This window comes from Silene latifolia, chromosome 11 (genome assembly GCF_048544455.1).
Source record: "Silene latifolia isolate original U9 population chromosome 11, ASM4854445v1, whole genome shotgun sequence".
NCBI lineage: Eukaryota > Viridiplantae > Streptophyta > Magnoliopsida > Caryophyllales > Caryophyllaceae > Silene > Silene latifolia.
The window spans coordinates 18933050-18955265 of NC_133536.1; the positions used below are offsets into that span (position 1 = coordinate 18933050).

The 22216-nt window shown below is 34.7% G+C and overlaps 1 protein-coding gene, 1 long non-coding RNA gene, 1 other non-coding gene and 1 pseudogene across 3 annotated transcripts; 3 read left to right on the top strand and 1 right to left on the bottom strand.

The window, feature by feature from the left end:
- Positions 1-3596: 3596 nt before the first annotated feature.
- Positions 3597-5716, top strand: LOC141613033 (alpha-amylase-like; annotated as a pseudogene).
- A 135-nt stretch (positions 5717-5851) lies between these two features.
- Positions 5852-5969, bottom strand: LOC141615598 (U5 spliceosomal RNA). The gene has a single exon (XR_012530012.1). It is a non-coding gene; the product is annotated as a U5 spliceosomal RNA (small nuclear RNA).
- Positions 5970-15570: 9601 nt separating this feature from the next.
- LOC141612762 (uncharacterized) lies at positions 15571-16180 on the top strand. The gene is made up of 3 exons (XR_012529191.1): positions 15571-15621; positions 15741-15836; positions 15987-16180. It is a non-coding gene; the product is annotated as an uncharacterized LOC141612762 (long non-coding RNA).
- Positions 16181-20237: 4057 nt separating this feature from the next.
- Positions 20238-21956, top strand: LOC141613034 (alpha-amylase-like). Its single transcript, XM_074431771.1, has 4 exons — positions 20238-20243; positions 20509-20641; positions 20785-21590; positions 21702-21956. The coding sequence occupies exons 1-4, from the start codon at positions 20238-20240 to the stop codon at positions 21954-21956; spliced, it is 1200 nt and encodes a 399-aa protein (XP_074287872.1).
- The last annotated feature ends 260 nt before the right edge of the window (positions 21957-22216 follow it).

Below are 22216 nucleotides of genomic sequence, written 5' to 3' on the forward strand. Positions count from 1 at the left end.
TCAAGAAAACTGAGTAAAACTGAACTGTAAAATAATAGTGGTATCTCATTAACGTAATTGTTCATTTTTCTCGTTGTATTTTTTTTCGAGAAAAAGAAAATTAAAACTGAAAATTAGTTAAAGAGAATTGAGTAATATGCTGAAATGTATTTTTTTAAAAAAAGTTTTTTTATACCACAAAACTAATGATTACAGTTTTTCTTAAATTTTTTTTTTGTCATGAAAGTAATCAAAACGATTTATAATTTTAATTATACGTAGTATGACTGTATGAGTCAAGTCATTCTCAAATAATAGTATCAATAAAAGATTTAATATTTTATAGTTTTATATTATTTATATTTTAGTTAAAATATTATAGTTTAGTGTTTAGTGAAAATTATATAATTTGATGAAAGGAATAATTTTGATGAAAAGAATTATATAATGAAATACATTATAATTATTAAATTTCCTTATTTAGTGAATACAACTAAATTATAAATAACTTCCTTATTTACTAAGATGCTTTTTAGAGAGAAAATTAGTGAGTTCACCTATTCTTTTAATAGATAGGGAATTTATATTAAATTTCAACATATTTATAAACACCTGGCTAATAAAACACAAAGAGGCCAAAGTCGATACTTTGAAGGGGAGAATCCTCGTCAATGCTCTTAAACAAGAATTTTTCAGGCTTGAGATCTCTATGAATAACCCCCAACGAATGACAAGCTTCAACAACTCCAACAATAGTGCTCATCAACTTTGCTGCCTCGCGCTCATTATACTTTCCTTTAGCCACAATCCAATCAAACAACTCCCCACCTTGAGAGAGAAAGTGGAGATGGGAAGAGAGAGAAAATGAAGAGAGAAAGTGGAGAGAGAAACTCTCTCTCAACTTTCCAGAAACTTAGATCTGAAATTTTTTTTCCTTTATTTCCTTTTTCTAGCATTTCATATCTCCTTTTTCATAATCATCTTCCTCTTGTTTATGATTATGTAGATTGTTTGTCTCTTTTTAGTCTTTTAATTGAAATTTTTTTCAGTTTTCTTTCTTGATTTTCACTTTCTCAAAGACTAGACATTAAGTTACTCTCCATATTAGCCTAGAAGAGTTCTTTTTAGTCATATGTCTTAGCTAAAGAAGGTTTAAATCAAGAATTAAAGAGTATTTCTTCAAGAACCTATGTTCAATTTGGTTGATTGTATCACATCTTTGTTGATATTAGAATGTAAGTATGATAATGTGTTTGAACCTTCTTTTTAGATCTCAATAATTCTATTAAAATCAGTAGTAAGAGATCTGTTTTAAGGGACTTGTTCTTGAGGTGAATTTGGGGAAAGTGGTATGAGGGATGGCTTACTGTTGTTAAAACAGTGAGGAGGGGATGTTGATTTTTTTACACGATTATACATCTTTTTTCTTCATACTCTCCGATTTTCCTTGTTTCCAGCTACTCCGTTTGATTGTTAGAAGACTCTCTCTTTAAGTTCTTTTTATTTTTTTATTTTTTATGGGCTTTAAAGTGACATTCTTGCATTATAAGAGTTTCCTATTGATGCCCTTTCATTTATTTCTTGTTACCTGGTATGTCGAAAATCTGTGATTTTCTTCTACCGTTCTCATCCGCAAGGATGGTATAGATTGATTTTCAATCAATCTAGTTTCTTTACCTTATCAAAAAAAAAAGAAAAAAAAAAGAAAGAACTCCCCACCTTGACACAACTCCATAATTTAAGTACATTAGGGTAAAATTTGGGGAAATTTTTTGGGATTAAATGTTAAATGTCGATAGAATAAGATAGAACGACAAGTGAAATGGAGGGATGTCTAAATATTGACCCAAGGGAAATTTCGTCAGATTTAAAGAATTTTCGCATGAAAATGAAAATGGGTCCAATTTTTGACCTGACAACATTTGAGGGGAGTAATTTAATAAAGAGTTTAGAAAAGGGAGTTTTTTTTAGAAAAGTGATATCTGATCTAGAAGGGAGTAATTATTAATTTACTATATTGGTAATCACTGCAAAATATATTACAAGATATTGTATATTTGTATGATAGTAATGGTACGACCACTCAAAAAGTGACGCATTTCAAGCTTAAAAAATGACTATTTAATGTGAAAAAATGACTAGTTTTAAACTTTTTTATTTTAAAAACCACTTTTTAACATAATATGATTATTATTCATCATAAAACGGTCATTTTTTATAACGTTATACAACGGTAGTATACAATAACTACAAGTTTGGCAATTTGAATGGTTGGTCACTGATAGCAAATACACCAATTGGATGTTACTCCTTTCTTGCTTATGTAATAGCTTAGCTCATATAGTTTAGCTCATGAGCTAGCCGATCATCTAATAGCTTATCGTTTAGAAACTCCAATTGTCACATTCTTATCCAAAAATCACAAATTGAATAGGGAATTCTATCATACACATGTTGGTCTCATAAAAACATCAGTACACTTGACAACAAAGAAATGTAGTCTTTCTAGAAAAAACAATGCAACGTGAGTAGTAGATATGATTATGAAATAATGACATTGAGAATTCCTAAAAAAATTAATGACCATGTGCAGAGAAAATAATCAAAAATATGAAAAAAAAAAAAAATTATTTCGCATTACATTCCTATAGGTTAAAATGGGCCGCTTTTAATGATTAAAGTCTACAATGAATAATGACGATTTTTAATAAGTCTCTTAATGTGAATGATTTCTTCTTTGTGGATGAAATAACCAAATTTGCGAAGGGTATATCCAGTATCTTGTGTTTTATATCCTAAAAGAAAATGTTATATAACTATCAGTGGGACATATTCCTGATCAAGACAAAAACATATACCTAAAGAGGTTAAGTCTAAGATTACAAGAACTATCAGGTCTCGACTCTCAATATATATGTTTTTTTACGACAAAGGATTTGACAGAAAAATGGAATTGAAATAACGAAATGTTGAAGTTGAATAAAGCAAATGTAATTTATTTTAAATCAAAAGGGATTTTTTTTTTTTTTTTTTTGATAACGAGGGTGTTAAGTCCCCCGGACCCATGCATTCCCGCACCACCACATGAACCATGTAAGCCACCCCCTTCGGGAGCTGCAGTGGCCAAGTGATTTTATTTTAACTTAAATAAGTTAGAGGGTCATCTGTTGTTTACTTTAAATCGTAAGTTGCAATTTGAAAGCAAATAATTGTCAAGTAACGTCGAGTCACAAATAATCTAATACTATAAAATTCTACACTATATGATTGACAAATGATTGTTGGTTATGACTTCAACACTTTGTATACAACATAGCAAGTGTTCAAATTAAATAGGGTTGGGTGGTGACTGTGATAAAGCATGGCTGCATGGGTCATTTGTTATACTATTTACTCCATTAAATCAAAAGTTGCAATTTGTGATCAAGTAACGAGAGCTATCCAAAAACCTTATCAACCTAACTTCCGTTTACTCGAAATACGTGACATTTTTCGATCCATTTTGGCATGCATGCATTTTTCTTCACCTATAAAAACCCTCCTTACATTCCTAATTCTTCATTCATTTCCTTCATCATATTTCTTCTTCTTCATTGTTCCATTCACGAAGTTTGAAGATGAAGAGTTCTAGGATCACCAATCTTCTTTGCTTCTTTACCATCTTATTCTCTCTTCTCTTTGCCTTCGTCACGCCTACATTGTTATTTCAGGTAATACACTCTTCAACTTCTGTTAGTATTTGCAATGGTGAGCTGAGGTTCGAAGCTAGAGGAATGAACTAGCTACAACTTCCTCTGTCCCAATCATTTATTTTTCTTTTTATTTGTTGTGAGTAGTATATTTTAATCAAAACTAAACAAGATGGGACAGTTTACTAGAAAAAATCAAAAAAATCTCTTTATTATTCATAAATTATTCTCATTTGAAATTCAATATGTTGGGTTAACTAGATTAATTTATTTTTGTTGGTTGAGGAAATAGTTACATTAATTCTGCGTTGTAATGTGTAGGGATTCAATTGGGAGTCATACCATACGCAAGGAGGACTTTACAATTCTTTGGTAAACTCGGTTGATGATTTGGCCAGAGCTGGAGTCACCCATGTCTGGCTTCCTCCCCCCTTCTCATTCTGTTTCTCCTCAAGGTATATTTTTTTAGTCTTCCAAATTACCGATTCAATCATTTGTTTACCTTCTCGGACAACTTTGATTTTATGTTACAGAATTGCACTCGAGAGTCGAGACGTTTGTTTAAACTAAACTAACTCACATTTGTCTTGAATTTCAGGATATTTGCCTGGTAGATTATATGATCTTGACGCCTCAAGGTATGGACGTGAGACCGAGTTGAAGAGCTTGATCAACTCCTTACATCAAAAAGGGATCAAATCGGTAGCTGATATCGTAATAAATCATAGATGTGCTGACAAACAAGATGGAAGGGGAATCTATTGCATCTTTGAAGGAGGCACGCCCGATGATCGTCTAGATTGGGGTCCATGGGCCATATGTAGGGACGACACTCAATACTCAGATGGTAGCGGGAATTTAGACACTGGAGCCGGGTATGGAGCGGCTCCAGATATCGATCACCTTAACCCAAGAGTCCAAAAAGAGCTAGTCGATTGGATGAATTGGTTGAAGACCGAAATTGGATTTGATGGAGGGTGGAGATTTGATTTTGTCAAGGGATATGCACCAAGCATTACCAAACTTTACATGCAACAAACTTCACCTAATTTTGCCGTTGGGGAACTATGGGACTCGGCTATACACTATGACCCGGATGGTAAGCCTGATTACAACCAAGACGGGCCAAGGAACGAGTTAGCAGGTTGGGTTCAGGCTGCGGGTGGGGGTGTTATTAATGCCTTTGATTTCACTACTAAGGGCATTCTTCAAGCAGCCGTTGAAGGAGAATTGTGGAGATTAAAAGACTCAAATGGTAGGCCTAGTGGACTTATTGGAATAATGCCTAGAAATGCAGTAACTTTTATTGATAACCATGATACCGGATCCACTCAAAGGCTATGGGCATTTCCGTCCGACAAAGTTATGCAAGGCTACGCATATATTCTCACGCACCCTGGAACCCCATCTATCGTAAGTCACTTAACATATTTGTTATATACGCACTTCCTATTTTGCATCATCACATACAATTACCAATAAATTTAAGATATCTAATTAGAAGAAATTGTTTCCTTCTGGCAGTTCTATGATCATTTCTTCGAGTGGGGTTTGAAGGAAGAAATTATACGATTGAGTTCAGTAAGGACGAGAAATGGTATAACGGAAGCAAGTAATGTCAATATAATGGTAGCGAACGCTGATCTCTACGTTGCAATGATCGATGGAATGATTATAGTCAAGCTCGGGACCAGAAATGACCTCGGCAATCTCATTCCATCAAACTTCAAAGTTGCTACCTATGGAGCTAATTATTGCGTGTGGGAGAAGCAAGGTTAAAATCACGGGAATGAGAAAGGCGTAGGAAGTCCTATTGTTAGAACAATTGCTCCTTAAAATTATTAGTTACGAGTATAATATAATACTCAATAATAAAACTAAAATGGCGATTTAAAAACTCGTTATTGTATTGTATTCCTTATACCACTAAGAAGAGGTATCATTATTGTCCTCATAATGAGAGGATTAGGGCCATGAGTTGTACTTTTAGGCTACTAAATATGTTGATTGCAACCTTATTTATAATAATGCAGAAGAATTACTGTGGAAGAATTACGATATTAGCATCTTCTAGGAGGCTAATTTTCTTTTGTTTCAGTAATCGATATGTGACAAATGAAAATTAAGGGGCTGAAGGCCGAAAAAACAATTAACAATAAACAAAATTGCACTTGAATTGCTGGAAGCGCCGATGAAGGAGCTTCCTCTAAAAATTAACGTATGCCACTTATAAACAACGAGCACACGGTATTCTTTAGTAAAAGGCGAAAGAATAGTTCGCTTTGTGCTCAATGCATGGCTGCGTGGATTTTCTTACAGTTGAAGAATACTAGTTTATACTTAGCTCTTACCATGATCTACGTTTCTTCGTCAATGTGGGATTAATATCCTATATTTATGTTTCTCCCCTTGATCTATGTTTCTTTATCAATGAGGTATACACATTTTTGTCCTCTTTAATATCCCTTATTCGTTGTAAAAAACTATTTCAAGCATAGTTAAGATATTGATCAATTAACACTACAAGGAAAAGGCTAGTTAGCGACCAACTCAGTTAGTCGCTAATTAATGTTCATAAATTAGTCGCTAAAGCCAATTAGCGACCAAATTTCAGAGCTTCCATCTAACAAATGAAACACGTCTTCTTACGGCTTTCTTCTTCGCATTGATCATAGCGTTGTTGCAACTTCCTCTTCACCATCTCTGCCCTTTCAGCATAGGACAATTTGTATACCTCATTCAATCTCCTCTTTTCAATCAGTTCATCCCGTTTCTTCGACAACACAAAAGTTCCATTATTGTTAGATTTGTTACTCTTGATGCCGCCATACCCTTGATAATTTCTTCTTACGCCTCCATCTTTGACACAACTTGAGGTACGCTTTACGTTAGACATCAGTGGCTTTCTAACACCATTAGGTAATACCTTCTTGACCATAGTCTCACCACGACCACGTGGGTTAGGCGCATCACTTAACCCGATCACGCATATCTTTTGCCGGCTATCTTTAGATTGATTGTACCTTTCTTGCATCTTTCGGGTTGAATTCTCCAATCGTTGAGCGTACGATAATTGCACCTTAGTATCTTCATTATCTTTGAGCTTCATTAATCTCTTAGTATTATTATTATTCATGTTTAGGTTGTCTTTTTCTTTCACTTTATCCATGACGATTTTGATGAAATTCTCGGATTTTAGTGTTGTTTGTGTATAATTTGCAATTGTTTTTAAGTGAAAGATTATGTTTATATATATGTGCTTTGTTACTTGGGCGAGGAGTTCTCGTTACCGACAACAATAAGGAAGTCCTAAAGCAACTAGGTAAGTAAATCAGTTGAATTTTTTTTTGGAAATTATTAGGGTTGTGTAATTTGTTGGCGTGAATAAAACAATTATTTCACATTAATAAGTTTACACTTGGGACAAAGTCAATCAACGCGTACACTACTAGTGCTTGAATTTTGTTAGTTTTTACTTTTTAATAATCTAAATAAAAATATAATTTATTAAAAAAATAATGATGTTAACTCAATTAATTAACACCCAACTCAATAAAGTTATGACATGAAACTCACATGATGTGGTATTTACGTAATTTGATCTGTAATCAGCCTGTATTAAGCCAAGTCAATTTATTAATATAAAATTATATTACATAAGAGTAACTCTTTACCAAAGTTAGTTAAAATTATACTCTGTATTTATCAAGCTAAGTCAATGGCCTGGGCCAGTGAATGAAAACGCCGTTGAGAATCACATGATTATACATCAAAAAACAAAACTAAAATAACTTGTTAATGTAAAAGCCCTGTTTATAATACAACAACAACATCAGAGCCTTAGTCCTTAAATGATTGGGGTCGGCTGACATGAATTATCCTTTAGAACTGTCTATGGATGGTCGCACACTAAAAAAGTGAAATTATAGAAAAGGAAAAGTGGAAAAACAGAAATGGGAAGTGAAAGGGATACACAAGTCAAGTTAAATTTATGGGTTTTATAATTGAAGCCCGAATTTCTTTTACAAAAACTTAGAATTTAAATCGAGAATAAAGATTAAAACGGTTTTTGAAAATCCAAGTAAAGCTTAATCGTCGGACCGGGAAACTTTAAAAATACACTAAAAAGTATTATTATATAAGATTTTTTTTTGTTAAAAACGTGTAATAAATCCAATAATTCTGAGAAATTATTATCGTATTAAAACAATTTCGAGTTTAGCATCTATCACAAGGTTAATTTTCTTTTGCCTTGTCAACGGATTATTTAACACATTTACATTATTACATAAAAAGTTGTACACCCTCTATTCCGGTTATTTATTTATTTATTTATTCAGTTCATTTATCATCAAGTAATTGATTTTCTCCTCTTTCCACGATCTTTGTGCCAAAATTAAAGGTAAATAAATGACCAATACAGAAGGAGTACAAGAATTTGATAAATAATAATGTAAATTTATAAGAAGATTAATCAATGTTTTCCTCTAGTTCAATGAAGTTGTAAAAACAACTACTACTACAAGCATAATTAAGGTGAATGCCTGATATATAACAACTTAAGCACGCCTTTTTGCGACTATCTTCACTTTGTTCGTAGTCGAGAACTAGGGTTTTGATGTACTAATTAACCACGAAAGAACAAGATTTTTCTTGTAGGCACTACTACAAATACAGCCAACCACAACGGGCCTTTAACAACGCTTATTCACGAAAATCATCAAAATACGTTGTAGAATTTATTCCGCGAATTTTACCAAACTTAATTACAACGATTCTGTGTTGTTAACCGTTGTTATTGGTTTTAACAACGGGTCATACTTAAACAACCGTTGTTAATGAAAAAACTAATAACAACGGTTAAATTTTAACCGTTGTTAATGGTTTGGCGCCAAATTAGTGAAAAGTAATCACAACGGTTATATTAGAACCCGTTTTTAATACTTTTTAACAACGGTTGTAGACTCAATAACCGTTGTTATTAATATTATGAAAATCTTAAGAACAACATATTGTTTTATTCTGCTATACGCTACAAACACAAACACAAGCTAATACTGCTACTATATCATCCTCCATTCCTCCCCGATCGTCTCTCTGTCTTCATCTCCGTCACATCGTTGTCACGTCTTCTCTCCTCATCGTGTTTATCAATCAGGTATATATATGTTTCTTAGCAACGCTTATAACTAGATATAGGATTTTTTGGGTTATTATCTAATTTGTTGATAATTTAGCTTAATTGCTTTCCTGAATTTCGTTTATTTGTTTGCCTATTATTGTATTTTCTGAATTAGTTGCCTATTATTACGAATGTAGAATAATGACTCGAACTTGGATGATTGATGCAAATATGAGTGACCGCACCTACAAGGATGGTTTAGCTGAATTTTATGAATTCGTTTCCAACAATTTGAAAGGTTCTTCTAGTATTGCATGTCCTTGTGAAAGATGTGGTAATATTAGCTATATGGCTTTTCCGGACGTTAAAATACACCTAGAAAAGTGGAGATTTAGTCGATCCTATACACATTGGATTTTTCATGGGAATCATTAGAGGAAGAGAATAACTCTGAAGAAGATGATGTTGAGGTACACGAAAGGCTAACTGATGATCCTGAGTTTGCCGAGTTTTTTGAGTTGGAAGAGTTGGAAGTAGAGAAATTGAATGTTGGGTCTATAGATAATGAAGAGAATGATGATGAGTCCATTGCTTTTGAAGATGTAGGTGATGACACTAGTAATTGGGATGACCTTAACAACATGTATGAGAAGTTGTGTGAGTCCAAGCACCTCTCGTATCCTGGTTGTAAGTTCACAAAAATGTCTACTGTGGGTGAAGTTGTATAATATCAAGGGGGCAAATGGGGTGAGTGACACGTGTTTCACTAGTTTTTTAGCCTTGATAAAGGAGTTGCTTTCTGATGGTAATGTTCTACCCGTTAAGACATATGAGGCGAAAAAACTAATAAGAGGAGTGGGTATGAAATATGAGAAAATACATGCATGTCCAAATGATTGCATATTGTATCGGAAATTATATCAAAACTTAACCAATTGCCCTAAATGTTTGGAGTGGCGTTATAAGGATAAGGAAGGGATCCCGGCTAAGGTGTTGTGGTATTTTCCATTGATACCAAGAGTCATAAGGATTTATGCGAATCCCGATGATGCAAAAATGTTAACTTGGCATGAAACAGGAAGAATAAATGATGGAAAGCTAAGACACCCGACAGATGGTAAGCAATGGAAATCGTTCGACGCTAAGTATCCCGAGTTCGGCAATGAACCTAGAAACTTACGTCTAGCGCTGTCCACTGATGGAATGAACCCACACGGAAACATGAGTAGCCAACATAGTACTTGGCCAGTAGTGTTGGCTATTTATAACTTACCTCCATATGTGTGCATGAAAAGAAAGTATTTGATGTTGTCGTTGTTAATTTACGGCCCTAAACAACCTGGAAATGATATAGATGTATATTTGGAACCTCTTCTAGATGATTTGCGATTGTTGTGGGATAGTGGGATAGAAGTATTTGATGCATATAAGAACGAAACTTTCAATTTGAGAGCGATGTTATTGTGTACAATAACTGACTATCCGGCTTATGGCGACCTTTCTGGGCACACAGTTCATGGGAAAGAGGCTTGTCCATTGTGTGGGGGGGGGGATATCGAGTCTGAATACTTGAAGTCTTCTCGTAAGTATGTGTATATGGGAAATAGGAGGTTCGTGTCTCATGACCATTGTTATCGCAAGATGCAGAAAGCATTCAATGGAAGACAAGAACTTCGTCAACCTCCTAGAATTTTGAGTGGGCCTGAAGTTTATCAGAAAGTAAAGCATATTGAGATAGATTATGGGAAGAAGAGCGGCTCTAAATTGTCTACTTGTGGGTATAATAAAATATCCATATTTTTTGATAAACTTCCATATTGGCCTGACCTGGAGGTCAGGCATTGCCTCGATTTCATGCACATTGAGAAAAATGTCTGTGATAATATTATCAATACCCTTCTGAATGTTCCTGGTAAAACAAAGGATAACGCCGCAGCTAGGGAAGATATGAAAATGATGGGTATTAGGCTAGAGTTGGCACCACAGAAGAGAGGTAATCGTACATTTTTACCGCCAGCAGCTTTTACCCTTTCACGGAATGAGAGAAAAGAGTTCTGTGCATGCTTGAATGGAATTAAAGTGCCACATGGTTATTTGTCGAACATCAAAAGCCTAGTGTCGATGCAAGACCTAAAACTCACCGAGTTAAAGTCACATGATTGTCACACTTTGATGCAACAATTACTACCTGTGGCTATTCGTTCCATTTTACCTGAAAAGGTAAGATATGCTATAACTAGATTCTGTCTCTTCTTCCAGTCCAAGAAACGTCCCCGATCCTGAGATAGTTCATCAGGACACAGTATGCATGCATGCTCGTGTTGTCTTATTTTCTTGATCTTATTATTAGATGTGGATGCTGGTGTTGAAATTGCTGAATAATGTTGCAAAAGATATGGTGCTTCATTATTACGATGTATTGTTACAGTTTGGACCGTAATGGAATTACAATAATTTTAAAAAAAAAAAGAGGTTCGACAATAACAACGGTTATATTTAAATTACCCGTTGTTAATACTTTCAACAACGGGTGTAGTACCTCTACCCGTTGTCAATTATTTTTTTGACATATTTCATTTTGGCGCAAATTTGGTGAAAATATATTACAACGGGTATATTTTAACCGTTGTAATAAACTTTTGACAACGGTTTACTTTTATTGACCCGTTGTTATTAACATATAACAACGGTTCTTCTTTGAGCACCCGTTGTCAATAGTTTGTCTTAATAAAAAACTAATATAGAAACCCATACAAAGATGCCATACACAAACACACACAACATTATTAGTTCAACCGTTGGTATCCCGAGTTAATTCTTCTCTCTCCTCGCTTTTTACATTCTCGTCGCCGCCGTCGCCGCCCAGCTTCAAGCCCGATTCCGTTGCCTTCCCTTATCATCCTGCTCGTTCTCTTTATCATCATCATCAACAAGTATGTTCACTTTAATTTTGTGTTTCGTCATTAGGGTTTTAAGACGATCATCTTGTTTCTTTTTCATGCATCTCTTTGTTTTTCGTCTTCTTTGTTATCTTTATCATCCCGCATCATCTACTTTACTCCTCTTATCAGGGTTTAGGATTTTAGAAGCTCAATCTGTTGTTTTAAATTTTCATTCCTATTAGGGTTTAGGGTTTTAGATAATACTCTGCATGTACGTTGTTAAGTTGTTCATTTACTATATCATTCATATTTGGGTTTTAGGATTATCATGGGTGAAAAACGTAAAAGAAGTCAAAAGAATAATGAGCCTGGTGATAATAAGCCTGGTGAGAGGGGTGCTACGAAGTGCAAGAAAGTCCTTGCAGCTATAGCCGCTAAACAGCCGTTCCAAATAACATGGAGTGAGATGGGTTTCCCTACTGGTCCAAATGCGGGTCTTTTCTCCAGTTGGATTGGTGCTTGCACAAGACAGTTTGTGCCTATCCATTTAGATGATGTTAGAACTTTGAATCCAAAATTGGCGGAGTTATACTTGGCTCGTGTAAAGGAAGGCTTTATTATACCCGATAAAAGCTATGATGAGTATTTAATGCATAAGGCGGATGTCCACAGCGGTGGAAGTGTGGCGTTGCTAGGGATTGGTTGTATGTGGACAAGGCAACGGGGAGATGCGTAAGAGCCCACCGGAAAACAAGTGTCCCACCATCAAGCAGGAAGAATGGGATCTTTTCAAAAAGATGAGAACTACTGAGAAGTTTCAGGTTAAATATCCTCGCCTTTTAACGATTTACCTATCATTTTTTTAATTAATGAGTCCTTTATATAATCTTTTTATTATCTCATCTACTTGCGCTTTTATATAATTATTTGAAGGCCGTTAGCAGAAGAAATCGTGCTAACATTTCATGCAAGAAGGGGAAATTCTATGGTTCTCGAGGCGGTTACAGAAAGATAGAAGAGGACCTCGTAAGTAGCATGCATTATTCCCCTGTGAGACTTTATTTTTTTGATCACACTTGGACTTGCATTGATACACATTTACGTGTATAAATGTTACCATGTTAATGTGTAGGTGGCAAAGGGAGTGAAAGAGGTGGATCGGCATGTAACTTATAAACAAGGGCACACGCCTAAAGGATCCCTATGCGTCGCGTGACAAATATGATGAGGAAGTTTTGGCCAACATAGTAAGCATTATTTTATTAAGACGAGTTCATTACTAACTTTATTATTTTAGTCACAAATATAATTTGAAGTTTATTTAATATATTATAGGATAACGTATTGAAAGAGGTAGAAGAAGGGAAATTCACTCCCAGTGGTCGTAATGACGTTCTTGCTAGAGCGATCGGCCGACCCGAACATCCAGGTCGTTTGAGGGGCGTCCGTTACGGGTTGAGTAACGAAATATTATGGGAAAACTGCCCGATAAAGAAGAAAAGGAAGACTAAGTCCGAGAAGGTGACATGGTAACATTTATTCTATTATTTTCATTTAAGTTCAATTCACATGTTATTGTTGGGATAAAAATTGCTGACATATTACATTCTTGGCAAGCGACTTCCGATTAATGGCATCCGTACTACTAAAGCCGAATGCTGGAGGTAAGCTTTCCGAAGAAGAAGTGAAGATGATGGAGGATGTCATTTCTAAAGGGGGTAATAATAAGGTATAACAGATTGGTCAAGAGGCCGCTACTACCTTGGCAATACATGAGAAGGAAGTATCGGTCAACGAGATTCGAAAGATCAGGTACCTAATAATGCTTCAAGTTGTAACAACTAAAGCCGATCAGGTACCTAATACTTCCTTATTTTTCTTTTGTTTTTTTTTTGGGTAAGATCGGGGTGTGTTCACCGCCACTCTAATGCTATAACTTCTGACATGGTGCCATTGAATTGGTTAATTTTATTAGGTAAATAATGGGTCCGAAAAGGAGATGCAACTTGAGAAGACGGCTGATGGAAAACAGCATACATCCCCTTCAAGTCAGTTCCCTGTTTTCAGTAAGGTATGCATGAAGTGTTTAATTAGTTAAATTTATATGAATGCTGAAGTTTGTGCAAAAATCGGCCTGAGACAGAAAGCGTTTTTGCAAAATCTTTTGAATGCTGAAGCGTTTTTGCAAAGATATAATAATGTATGTGTATATTCTTCAAAGCCGTAAACAAGAGGCCGCTTATTCTTGCTGACCCTAATAGAACCGAAAAGCCACATGTGCGTGTTGGCCGGGGTCTCGTAGAAAACAAATCTGCAGCAGCGGAAACTGTAGTTCATGGCGAAAAACTTTTGCCGAATCATAGAATAGTAGAGATAACTACAGTCTTTCCAGCCATGAAAACTTTCAACCGCCTGTCCCGATTCGGACGACATTACCATTCTGGGAGATGCGCTTGGAAGTTTCATCCAATGGCCTGAAACTCACATCTACTTGGCGAAGATATCTCCGCCGCCTCAAAGAACGGAAAGCGATTGGGGTTAGAAGAAATACCTTTATATATATGTTACATTTTTAATTGTTGAATGTTTTTATATGTTAAATTTATATGTTATTTTTTTTTTGTAGGGAACAAAAAAGACGGCTTTGGCGGATAAGCCTAAGTCCACAGACATGCCAACGACCTCGACTTCACAACAACTTGATGAGGTATTTAATTAACTTCTCCATTTTTTTAAAAATTAACCTCGCTCCCTTTATTTATATTTTGTCTGTATTTATTAAAAGCATGGTAATTTTGTGTAGGGGACAAAAAAGATTGATAAGCCTAAGTCCCCACCAGTCTTACCTGCTACTACTACCTCATCATTGAAAGAGCAGGTTGACGAGGTATTAATTTAGTACGCTTTTATTTTTATTACTCCAACTAGGATATGTTACCTTTGGATTTTTTATTATTTTAATTATCTACTACATGTGTAGGCTGGTGGTAGTAGCACAAAATCAAAGACTCATTCTTTCCTGACTAAAATTAGGAGTTTAAACTCCACACAATATAAAGGGAAGGATTACATGCAAAAAGTAAGAACGGTGACGATGAAGAGACTGCATGAGGAGGCTGGCCATCGCATAGCCACCGAGCAATTGATAGTTATTCCGCTCGAGGAGGATATTCTAGGGGCTGAGCGCCAAGCACATCTATCATGGGATGTGCTAGCCGTATGGGCTGGCCTAGACCAGATTGATATCCAACACATATTTGTTTGGATGAAGTAAGTTTCTTAATAAATAATTTCATAGTCTAATATTCTGACTACTAGATAGTGTTTTAAATACCGGAATTAATACCGTAATAATGTAGGATATTGAAATTGAGAGTGATCCCCGAGAAGAATATTCCATCCGATCTATACTGATTCCTATGCCCCTATGTTTTATCTTTATTTATTCCGGATTTCTCGTTCGAACAACGGGTAGATTATATTGCTCAAAGAATTGGCGACAACCAAGAAGCTGATTTTTGGCGCTTATAATGAAAAAGGGTAATAAACAAATTAATATAACGTTTCCCCCTACAATTGCATTTTCATACCTAATATATGTACTTGTTAATAATGATGATGTCTCTTGATGTAGGACTCATTGGGTGCTAGCAGCCATCATGCCGACAAGGAATAAAGTTTTCTGGTTGGACTCTTTACATCATCAACCAAGCGAGACTTTTAAGCACTTGATTAATATGTAAGTTTATAATACTGATTTATTTATAATAACATTTTCATTTTTTATTTATAGAAAAAAGCTCTTTCATATTTTTGCCCCTAAAAAAATTAGTTTCTGCCTCCTTTTTTATTTTTTAAAAAAGGGCCTTTAAGAAGAAAAGAGCAAACGAAAGCGGATCAACCCACGGAAGATTCTGATGTTGGCCCTGATTTTATTACGATAACAGGGGTACGTGCTCAAATACAATAACATTAAGTGCAAAATCTGTGTTTAATACTAATACAATACCTAAAGTTCAAGATTCTGATGTGAGCCTTCTCTCGTCTGTTTTTTTTATGTAATAATAGGCCCCTCGCCAGCCAGATAGCATACAATGTGGATACTACGCTTGTCGGTTCATGTTGGAGATTATTAGGCGAAGATATCTCGTTATTCCAGAAAAGGTTAGTAATAATTTAAACATGTGTTTATTACTTTTTTTTAAATTAGAGCTAATGTTGTCTTGCTTGCGGCTATATATACCATGATGTTGCTAATGTTGTCTTGCTTGCTGCTATATATACCATAATGTCTTCTCTTTGTTTTTGCCGCAGTATGCAATCAACCCGTCACAACAGATTGAGCAGTACTCAAGTGTAGATATAGACGAGGTAAGAGACATGTGGGGCAACTACGTCTTAGAATATATTAGAAATGCATGATACTCAGAGTTTAGATCAACTTATTAGTAAATTTTTTGTTGAAGTTAGGGAATGATTAGTTCATGTAAATTCAACTCCTTGTAAGTATATATATATATATGATGCAATTTTTTGTGTGGTTGAATTGAATCTATTGAGTTCTGATGAACCCAGCTGTGATTTATGCTAGTGCTGGTATATGGTGCTGCTGACATATGCAGGTTTTTGAATGGCATGAAACAAATTTATTTTTTCAAAACAATAGGAGTTCGTAATAAAAACGGTTACTAAAAAAACCGTTGTGAATACCTTTCACAACGGTTAATAAAAATAACACCGTTGTGAATGACATTCACAAATACCCGCGCATAATATTCAACAACAGGTTTTAATCAAAGAACCGTTGTTAAAAGTCTTCACAATTTTGGAGCTAAAATTACAACAACGGGTATTAAACAAAGAACCGTTGTTACAAAAAATTTCAACAACGGGTATGTACCATAAACCCGTTGTCAAAACACTTCACAATTTTGGAGGGAAAGTTACAACAACGGTTATACATACGACAACCGTTGTTATATTATTCCCTCCAAAATTTTGAAACACTTTCCATAACGGAGAACACCCAACAACAACGGCTTTTAACCGTGGTGAATACTTTAGACAACGGTTTCACTAAATAAGCAAACCGTTGTAAATACCTTCTACAACGGCCGCTTTAACAACGTCCTCTTTTTTATTTTACAACGGTTTTTACCCGTTGTTATAGGCTGTATCTGTAGTAGTGAGAGTTGTATAATTATTGCCAACTTGTGTATAAATTAAACTTGGACAAGGGTTAATCACATGTATTAGTGCTTCAATTTTATTACCACCGCGGATATAGAATTTGAGTACCATCGACGATAATTTTGTAAATTCATTGATATTTTAATCTATTTTTTTGTCAAACAATTTAGCCAAAGGCAAAAATGGCAAAGAATATGCGATATCGCCCCTAAACATTGTCATTTTGCAAAAACATAAAATATTATGTACCATGTGCAAATGACAAACATCACCGGTACCACGTGAATTTTCAGTTTAATACTGTATTTATTATTATTGGATTATTTTAGTTACGGTGGCACCAAGAGTCAAGATAGTGTGTTACCGGGTCACGCCCTAGCATTGTCCATATAAAAAGTACCCCCTCTGTCCCGCTCATTTGGTATCTGATTCTATTTTTTGGTGTCTCGGTCAATTATTATCCTTTCTATTTTAGAAAAGCATTTGACGAACAATTTGATCATTTACACTCAATTTGGTTCACATGTCATTTAGTAATTGACCTCTAGGTTGCACAGACACTCCTCCTAATTGGTGTTCCCGTGTCGGACACCCGTGTCAGACACGACACTCGTCGGTCACACGTCAAAACGTGTCGGGCACCTGTAAAGTAGTGTCTAACTTTCATCTTTTATTTGGGCACGTGTCCGACGTGTGTCCATGGTATTTTAAGCCGTGTCCGTGGTATTTGGACACACCTTCAAACGGAAAGTTGAATTTAAGGTAAATGACGTGAATTGTTATATGCTTGAATTTGGTGAGCAAATGATGCTCTTTAGACAAGTAATGAGATGTTGAAATAGATTGATTATAAGTTGGTTTTTGGTTTTAAAAATGAGAATAAGTTATATTTAACATCAAATTATACCTTCATTTATTTAAATTTAATATCAAATACTTTTTCAAAAGTAAAATCACACATATATAACTACAAAATATATATTTTATTAAATTTAAATAACGTGTCCCGTGTCCTAAATTTCATGGGATGCCGTGTCACGTGTCCGTGTCGTGTCTGTATCCGTGTCCATGTCGGTGCTACCTAGATTGACCCTCTCCACTTTTCTTGGTCTTTGTGTCAAAACCAAAGAATAACAAGTGACCGAGATGGAGGGAGTATTCACTAACAAATTCCCGCTTTTTCATCCAAAAGATAATATCGACAGGGCAAGAAACTGAAATAGGAGAGGGTCAATTACTAAATGAAAAGTGGGTCAAATTGAGTGTAAATAATCAAATTGTTCATCAAGTTTAATTCTTAAAATAGAAAGGACGACGATTGATTGAGACACTCCAAAATAAAATAGGACAATAAATGTCCGGGACAGAGGAAGTACCTCATAATGATTAATGATGTATACTCTTTGGTATATTTGCAAGAGTAAATTAATAATTACTCCTCTAAAAAAAACCATTTTATACTCTTTTTTATTAAATTACTTACCTCAAATGAAAAGAGGTAAAAAATTGCACACTTTTTTATATTCTGGTGACATATTCCGTCAAAATCCAAATTATTAGTTTAAAAACCTAATTTTATGACTATACTACCCTTATTACTCTATTATATACTTAGTCTTCTCTCTCCCTTATACATCTATTCAATTCATTTATTCATTTCAACTTTCCTCTCTTCTTATATTTTTCCCCACTTAAAGGTAAGATTGTTCATCTTATTTTCAGTAATTAGGGTTTACAACCGAAAAATTAGAGTTTCCTAATCCAGAAATAAAGGTTATAATGCCAAAAATTAGGGTTGTGTTTAAAACCCAGAAATTAGGCTTAAAACTCCAAGGTTTAAAAATCTGGAAATAAGGGTTTAAAACCCAAAAATTAGGGCTAAGAAATAAGAAATAAGGGTTACACAAAATTAAAATGATTGGAATACTACATTTAAGTCAATTGATTCGCAACTAGTTTAGATCACGCGCAATGAATGCGCGGGTATTTATAGAGTTTTTATTTTTATATTACTTAATCATGCTAACTTAAAAACTTATTAATTTTTCATATTTCACGTCATTATAATTTGATATGAGAAAAAAAAAACTTAACAGTAAAATTATTCAAGAATACTAAGTAAAACTAAACTGTAATTTAATAGTGGTATCTCATTAACGTAATTGTCATGAAAGTAATCAAAAACTATTTTTTTATACCACAAAAGTACAAAACTAATGATTCCAGTTTCTTTCAATTTTTTTTGCCATGAAAGTAATCAAAACGATTTATAATTTTGCGTAGTATGACTGTATGAGTCATGTCATTCTCAAATAATAGTATCAATAAAGATTTAATATTATTTATATTTTAATTAAAATATTATAGTTTAGTTTTTAGTGAAAATTATATAATTTGATGAAAAGATTAATTTTAATGAAAAGAATTATATAATGAAAAACATTATAACTATTAATTTTTTTTATTTAGTGAATACAATTAAATTATAAATAACTTCCTTATTTAAAAAGATGATTTTTAAAGGGAAAATTAGTGAGTTCACCTATTCTTTTAATAGATAGGGGATTTATATTAAATTTCAACATATTTATAAACACCTGGCTAATAAAACACAGAGAGGCCAAAGTCGATACATTGAAGGGGAGAATCCTCGCCAATTCAATGCTCTTAAACAAAAAAATTTCAAGCTTGAGATCTCTATGAATAATCCCCAACGAATGACAAGTTTCAACAACCCAACAAAAGTGCTCATCGTCAACTTTGCTGCCTCGCGCTCATTATACTGCCCTTTAGCCACAATCCGATCAAACAACTCCCCACCTTGACACAACTCCATAATTTAAGTATATTAGGGCAATTTTTTGGGATTAAATGTTAAAAATCGATAGAATGGCAAGCGAAATGGAGGATGTCTAAATATTGACCCAATGGTAATTTCGTCAGATTTTAAGAATTTTCGCCTGTAAATGAAAATGGGTGCAATTTTTGACCTGACAACATTTGAGGGGAGTAATTTAATAAAAAGTTTATAAAATGAAGCTTTTTTAGAAACTTGATACCTAATATAAAAGGGAGTAATTATTAATTTACTATATTGGCAATCAGTATAAAATATACTACAAGATTATTGTATGGTACAACCACTCAAACAATGACGCATTTCAAGGTAAAAAAAAATGACAATTTAATGTGACAAAATGACTAGTTTTACTTTTTTTTTAAAACCAATTTTTAACGTAAAATGATCATTGTTCAGCATAAAACTCCTCTACCCTATATGATTGACAAATGATTGTTGGTTATGACTTCAACACTTTGTATACAACATAGCAAGTGTTCAAATTAAATAGGGTTGGGTGGTGACTGTGATAAAGCATGGCTGTATGGGTCATCTGTTATACTAGAGGAATGAACTAGCTACAACTTCCTCTGTCCCAATCATTTATTTTCCTTTTTATTTGTTGTGAGTAGTATATTTTAATCAAAACTAAACAAGATGGGACAGTTTACTAGAAAAAAATCAAAAAAATCTCTTTATTATTCATAAATTATTCTCATTTGAAATTCAATATGTTGGGTTAACTAGATTAATTTATTTTTGTTGGTTGAGGAAATAGTTACATTAATTCTGCATTGTAATGTGTAGGGATTCAATTGGGAGTCATACCATACGCAAGGAGGACTTTACAATTCTTTGGTAAACTCGGTTGATGATTTGGCCAGAGCTGGAGTCACCCATGTCTGGCTTCCTCCCCCTTCTCATTCTGTTTCTCCTCAAGGTATATATTTTTAGTCTTCCAAATTACCGACTCAATCATTTGTTTACCTTCTCGGACAACTTTGATTTTATGTTACAGAATTGCACTCGAGAGTCGAGACGTTTGTTTAAACTAAACTAACTCACATTTGTCTTGAATTTCAGGATATTTTCCTGGTAGATTATATGATCTTGACGCCTCAAGGTATGGACGTGAGACCGAGTTGAAGAGCTTGATCAACTCCTTACATCAAAAAGGGATCAAATCGGTAGCTGATATCGTAATAAATCATAGATGTGCTGACAAACAAGATGGAAGGGGAATCTATTGCATCTTTGAAGGAGGCACGCCCGATGATCGTCTAGATTGGGGTCCATGGGCCATATGTAGGGACGACACTCAATACTCAGATGGTAGCGGGAATTTAGACACTGGAGCCGGGTATGGAGCGGCTCCAGATATCGATCACCTTAACCCAAGAGTCCAAAAAGAGCTAGTCGATTGGATGAAGACCGAAATTGGATTTGATGGAGGGTGGAGATTTGATTTTGTCAAGGGATATGCACCAAGCATTACCAAACTTTACATGCAACAAACTTCACCTAATTTTGCCGTTGGGGAACTATGGGACTCGGCTATACACTATGACCCGGATGGTAAGCCTGATTACAACCAAGACGGGCCAAGGAACGAGTTAGCAGGTTGGGTTCAGGCTGCGGGTGGGGGTGTTATTAATGCCTTTGATTTCACTACTAAGGGCATTCTTCAAGCAGTCGTTGAAGGAGAATTGTGGAGATTAAAAGACTCAAATGGTAGGCCTAGTGGACTTATTGGAATAATGCCTAGAAATGCAGTAACTTTTATTGATAACCATGATACCGGATCCACTCAAAGGCTATGGGCATTTCCGTCCGACAAAGTTATGCAAGGCTACGCATATATTCTCACGCACCCTGGAACCCCATCTATCGTAAGTCACTTAACATATTTGTTATATACGCACTTCCTATTTTGCATCATCACATACAATTACCAATAAATTTAAGATATCTAATTAGAAGAAATTGTTTCCTTCTGGCAGTTCTATGATCATTTCTTCGAGTGGGGTTTGAAGGAAGAAATTATACGATTGAGTTCAGTAAGGACGAGAAATGGTATAACGGAAGCAAGTAATGTCAATATAATGGCAGCGAACGCTGATCTCTACGTTGCAACGATCGATGGAAAGATTATAGTCAAGCTCGGAACCAGAAATGACCTCGGCAATCTCATTCCATCAAACTTCAAAGTTGCTACCTATGGAGCTAATTATTGCGTGTGGGAGAAGCAAGGTTAATATCACATGAATGAGAAAGGCGTAGGAAGTCCTATTGTTAGAACAATTGTTCCTTAAAATTATTAGTTATGAGTATAATACTCAATAATAAAACTAAAATGGCGATTTAAAAACTCGCTATTGTATTGTATTCCTTATACCACTAAGAAGAGGTATCATGTGACACCCTCATTTATTGCGGAAAAGTAAACACGTAATTCTAGAATAAAACTGCATGGATATGTTTGTAATAGGTCATTTGGGTAAAAACCTGTAATTTT